This window comes from Rhinatrema bivittatum, chromosome 3, assembly GCF_901001135.1.
Source record: "Rhinatrema bivittatum chromosome 3, aRhiBiv1.1, whole genome shotgun sequence".
Classification (NCBI taxonomy): Eukaryota; Metazoa; Chordata; class Amphibia; order Gymnophiona; family Rhinatrematidae; genus Rhinatrema; species Rhinatrema bivittatum.
Genome location: NC_042617.1, coordinates 291,125,603 through 291,131,602, shown reverse-complemented (window position 1 = coordinate 291,131,602; position 6,000 = coordinate 291,125,603). Strand labels below are relative to the sequence as shown.

Genomic DNA, 6,000 nt, shown 5'->3' with positions numbered 1-6,000 from the left:
TAATTCCACATTTATATGTATCCTATGTCACTTTTACAATTTTTTCTTCCATAACTATCAGCAGAAAATAACTGTGATTGTGTCTGAGAGATTCTCATTGGCTTCCTAAAGTTCTTTCAGACAATAGTGCCCATTGCTAACCAATGAAAATCACTGCTACCTTCTCTTATCTAAACAAAGAGGCCCATTATAGTGATAGGAGAAAGGCTTGTGAATTTCTAGCCGTGCGTTAAGACCTGAAAGCAGGGAGGGGAGGGCTGATTATGAAAGACAAGAAAACCGAGTTTTCCTCTCCCTGTGAACTTGGTAAGCAATGCAACAAAAGGGAAAGGAAACTCAAAAGATCTGTTAACATTTCTGCTACTTTTGATTTACTAGTGTTAACGGTGTAACTGAATAGATTTCTTCAGAGTGGATAGTATAGATTCCTAAGTGATGGAATATCTGCTCAAAACCTTAGCAATATGTATTAAAAAGTCGGTAGACTTCTATCTTAGAGAATTTTAATTCCGAAGGTTATGCAATACTGAACCTGGGAGCTAAGCACGAGGCTCTGCGGTGATCATTGCGAGATACTCCTTTTTTTAATGTATACTTTTGAATTTGCAAATTACTACAAAATAGCGTTATAGGAATAAATTAATGTTAATGTTAAAATATAATTTCATGTAGCTGAAGGACTCAATTTGTTGCTGAAGTGTGTGGGCAGAGAGGAATAGTTAGAAAAATGGTAGGCGTTGAATAGCAAAACAGGAATTACTTACAGGAAAATAGGATCACTTCTTTGAAGCAAAATTCAACGTACAATTTCCAAACTAGTACACGCTCATAATACTCTTAGGACTGGATATTTTATAGGTTATGGTATCCTTCATTGGACCAAGATAAAACAAAGATTATGCTCTGCATAAGTTTAAGCCCATTTAGGTCCCTTCTGAAGATACTTGAAAGAGTAATTGGTATGGGGTGCACTGAATTTTCTCTTAGAACTGATGATTATATAAATTATCCTGCTGTCGCTTTTTCTGTAGCCCAAACATCTGCTTTGTTGCTCCTTAAGGAAAGGGGGGAGGGGAATTTCACGAATGTTCAGATTTATTTGAAATGCCTTTAATATTGCGATTAAGTTTGTTTCCTGCACCCAGAATCCTCAAGAACTACTTAGGTTAATTGGTCTTTTCTTGTGCCGTCATCTTCCATATTACTTAGCTGCTCGCACAGGAATTTACCCCCAGCTTTAATGCAAGTTAGATGAAAACATCAGTGCTTAGTTTTGGGCGTGAGATCATCGAGTGGCCGCATTGCTTGAGCTAGTAACTACAGAAATAAACATTTAATAAAACATCCGTGGGGAGGGGGCAGAGAGGGGAGAGACACGTGATACAGGCTACTTTTCAAGCAGCCATCTTGGTAAAGGAGATGCAAGTGAAGTGATCGATTGGCTGGGGGAAGGAAGAACGTCCTCACTGTTGACACGCCAACAGCCAATGAATGGTGGCGAGGGGCGCGTCACGACAGGCGTGAATGTTGCAAACCCGGGCTCTTGAGCGGCGTGCGAGTGGTTGGGGGGCAGTTACCGGGAGCTATGGTAACGGGTGGTACGCGGCTGGTCTAAGGTCCTAGGACGGTACGAGGGGCAGGAAGAAGAAAAGGGAACATGGCGTTGTGAAGGTAAACTGGTTGTGTTCTCTCTCTCACTCGGTTCCCTTTTGGCCTCCTAGTGGTGTCCTTGTCTTGCTCCTCGGGGCCGGGAGGAAAGGACCGGTAGTAAGGAGAGGATAGGCCTCCTCCTCCTCCCCCCAAAAAAAAAAAAAAAGAGCGGGACCTGACACCCTCCTCCTCTTACCTGCTCAGTGTTATGCTTTATAGAAGTAGCTTCTGACCTTGTTCTTTCTGTAGTTGGTGACATCAGGTCGATTGGAATCCCTGCACCCGCGTACAATGAGTGCATTTGTTCTTGTGGAACTTTTTGACTTGACTATTCGTCTCTTATTACAAGCGACAAATTAGCTGTGCCAGACTTGCAGGACATCAAATTGCTAGATGTTAAGTAAGGAGTGCTATCCCATAAGTGCTCACGTTTCTGTGGGTGAGAGCTGATCCATATCTTGTAGTGGGCAAGAATAACTGGAAGAGCCAGTTGATCTTTCTGTCCTCAGTAGGTGAACTGAAGAAGTGTGGGATATTAACTTATAATCATTTCTAACTGACCTCTTCAGATATTGAATGCCTTCTAATTTGATAAACTATAATGCATCATAATCTGTTCTTTTATCTGCAAAGTTATGGAGTGTAAAAATAAAAAAATGATTTTAAGTATTAATATTAAACTGAATAGAGATTAGCTGGAAATCATAAAGAAACTACAAAAGTGACTCAGGACCAGATGAATTAAGCATTTTCTTAGCATCCAGTCAGATGAATCCAGAGCAAGTGGGTTATACACCTCTACCAGCAGATGGAGACAGAGCAAACTGTCAGCACAGTGTATATAAGGCTGCAGTGATATCAGCCTGCCAGTATTCTCTGTCTCCAGCAGATGGTGTACGTGCATCTTCCCACTGGGGATTGTTTCAATTTGAAAAGGAGAAATAAGGAAAATTTAATTCGCCCCGCTCTCCTGTGGTGGTACCAAATGGTCCATCCCCCAGTTGAGAATTCCTGAGGTGATTTCCGCGGACCCTCAGAGGTGTGACTTGGTCTGGTAGCTGGTTTTTAGATGGCGTGGACTTAGCTGTTTAAACAGCTGAAAGGCAGTGGGTGCAGAAGGCTGAGCGTGGTGGTGACTGCTTATGCCAGCTCCCCGCCCACAGCCGGAGATCATCTCTGTACTCAGCCAGGTAAGGCTGAGCTCAGGTAAGTTTAAAAAAAAAAATATTTAATAAAAATACAAAGACAGAGCAGGAGGGTTTTTTTTTTGTGTAGAGTTTTCCTCCTTCCCTGGTCTCTGTGCTCAGCCTGCCTTTCTGACGTTTGTCCCTCTCCATTGGAGGTCTGGGGACATGGGCAGCCTGGTGGGTTAAGAGCCTCTGTAGGTTAAGCCCTGCTCTGAGACTTTTTCGCTGCACAACGTGTGGTAGGCCTCAATGGCGTTTCTTGTGCTTTCTGAAAAGAAATGGGTCTGAAATGAAATTTCATACCTATTAGGTTACAAATTTTTACTATCATTAAAAACATCCATTGTACCTGAAGACTGGAGGATAGCTAATGTAACCCCAGTATTTAAAAAGGGCTCCAGGGGCGATCCGGGAAACTACAGACCGGTTAGCCTGACTTCAGTGCCAGGAAAAATAGTGGAAAGTGTTCTAAACATCAAAATCACAGAACATATAAAAAGACATGGTTTAATGGAACTAAGTCAGCATGGCTTTACCCAAGGCAAGTCTTGCCTCACAAATCTGCTTCACTTTTTTGAAGGAGTTAATAAACATGTGGATAAAGGTGAACCGGTAGATGTAGTGTACTTGGATTTTCAGAAGGCATTTGACAAAGTTCCTCATGAGAGGCTTCTAGGAAAAGTAAAAAGTCATGGGATAGGTGGCAATGTCCTTTCGTGGATTACAAACTGGCTAAAAGACAGGCAACAGAGAGTAGGATTAAATGGACAATTTTCTCAGTGGAAGGGAGTGGGCAGTGGAGTACCTTAGGGATCTGTATTGGGACCCTTACTTTTCAATATATTTATAAATGATCTGGAAAGAAATACGACAAGTGAGGTAATCAAATTTGCAGATGATACAAAATTGTTTATAGTAGTTAAATCACAAGCAGATTGTGATAAATTGCAATTGGGCAACAAAATGGCAGATGAAATTTAATGTGGATAAGTGCAAGGTGATGCATATAGGGAAAAATAACCCATGCCATAGTTACACAATGTTAGGTGCCATATTAGGTGCTACTACCCAAAAAAGAGATCTAGGCGTCATAGTGGATAACACATTGAAATCGTCGGTTCAGTGTGTTGCAGCAGTCAAAAAAGCAAATAGAATGTTGGGAATTATTAGGAAGGGAATGGTGAATAAAACGGAAAATGTCATAATGCCTCTGTATCGCTCCATGGTGAGACCGCACCTTGAATACTGTGTACAATTCTGGTTGCCACATCTCAAAAAAGATATAATTGTGATGGAGAAGGTACAGAGAAGAAGAGCGACCAAAATGATAAGGGGAATGGAACAGCTCTCCTATGAGGAAAGAGTAAAGAGGTTAGGACTTTTCGGCTTGGAGAAGAGACGGCTGAGGGGGGCTATGATAGAGGTGTTTAAAATCATGAGAGGTCTAGAACGGGTAAATGTGAATCGGTTATTTACGCTTTCGGATAATAGAAAGACTAGGGGGCACTCCATGAAGTTAGCATGTGGCACTTTTAAAACTAATCGGAGAAAGTTCTTTTTCACTCAACGCACAATTAAACTCTGGAATTTGTTGCCAGAGGATGTGGTTAGTGCAGTTAGTGTAGCTGTGTTTAAAAAAGGATTGGATAAGTTCTTGGAGGAGAAGTCCATTACCTGCTATTAATTAAGTTGACTTAGAAAATAGCCACTGCTATTACTAGCAACGGTAACATGGAATAGACTTAGTTTTTGGGTACTTGCCAGGTTCTTATGTCCTGGATTGGTCACTGTTGAAGACAGGATGCTGGGCTTGATGGACCCTTGGTCTGACCCAGTGTGGCATGTTCTTATGTTCTTTAGGCTGCCCTCTACAAGATCATCAGTTCGGGGTGTGTGTGTGTGTGTGTGTGTGTGTAACCATGCGTCCAAGTTGTGCTTCCAGTTTTTGGAAGCTTAGGTAGGCCTAGTAGTCTGTTGTCCAAGTTAAGCTAAGCTGAGCTTTGCTGTGCACTTAAGTTTTTATGATGCCTAAGGTGGACGCATAGAATTTTGGATATCTGTAAAACAATAAATAAATAAATAGATGCACGCCTCTGGTTGCCGATTAGTGCTCTGCCAGCCTAATGGCGCCTATATCTAAGAAATCTAAGTACCTTTCTCTTTGTGCTGCCCATCATATTCGGGCATCTCAGCCAGGAGTGCCCGCTGACTTGTGCCAGAGCTGTTTGGAGGCTCAGGGAGATTTATCTTCCTCTGATTTCACTAGGCCTGGTTCTTCCCACCCGGATGTAAGTCTGGGTAAAGACGATTCAAGTGGGTGCCTGATTTTGGACCTCCCCTGATTCGTCAGCATGGGACTGTGGTTCAGTGAGTGTGCTTCAGATATCTACTGGTAGAATTTTCCAGGGATTGCAATCTTTTTTTCCAGTACAGTTCTCAGCCCTGTCTAATGTTCCCAGGGCAGAGTCGCAAGTAGGAATTTTGCCTGGATCTGCTGTTAAGCACCGGAGTCCTAGAAACACAGTCCAGATATATGCCACACATTAAGAAAGGTGGAAGGAAGGCAAAACGATTACCAGCATGGTTAAAAGGTGAGGTGAAAGAGGCTATTTTAGCCAAAAGATCTTCATTAAAAAAATTGGAAGAAGGATCCAACAGAAGAAAATAGGATAAAGTGTAAGCGTTGGCAAGTTAAATGTAAGACCTTGATAAGACAGGCTAAGAGAGAATTTGAAAAGAAGTTGGTGCAGAGGCAGAAACTCACAGTAAAAACTTTTTAAAATATATCTGAAGCAGAAAGCCTGCGAGGGAGTCAGTTGGACCGTTAGATGATAGGAGGGTTAAAGGGACACTTAGAGATAAGTCCATCATGGAAAGATTAAACAATTTCTTTGCTTCAGTGTTTACTGAAGAATATGTTGGGGAGATACCTGTTCCGGAGAAGGTTTTCATGGGTAATGATTCAGATGGACTGAACCAAATCATGGTAAATGTAGAAGATGTGGTAGACCTGATTGACAAACTGAAGAGTAGTAAATCACCTGGACCAGATAGTATACACCCCAGTGTTCTGAAGGAACTAAAAAATGAAATTTCAGACCTATTAATAAAAATTTGTAACCTATCATTAAAATCATCCATTGTACCTGAAGACTGGAGGGTG

General features: G+C 41.8%; 1 protein-coding gene across 4 annotated transcripts in view; it reads left to right on the top strand.

Annotated features, from left to right (window-relative positions):
• Positions 1 to 213: 213 nt before the first annotated feature.
• The window catches only part of SLC11A2 (solute carrier family 11 member 2), a 222,310-nt gene continuing 216,523 nt past the window's right edge, over positions 214 to 6,000 (top strand). For 2 of the 4 annotated variants that reach the window (XM_029594946.1, XM_029594944.1), the window contains exon 1: positions 1,507 to 1,671. Coding sequence is in view for 1 of the 4 variants with exons in the window: in XM_029594942.1 (XP_029450802.1) it covers positions 264 to 306 (43 nt within the window). In the remaining 3 variants the exon portion in view is untranslated. Of the gene's footprint in view, positions 307 to 1,506; positions 1,672 to 6,000 lie in introns of those variants that run through there. The other 2 variants (XM_029594945.1, XM_029594942.1) reach the window with 2 other exon arrangements.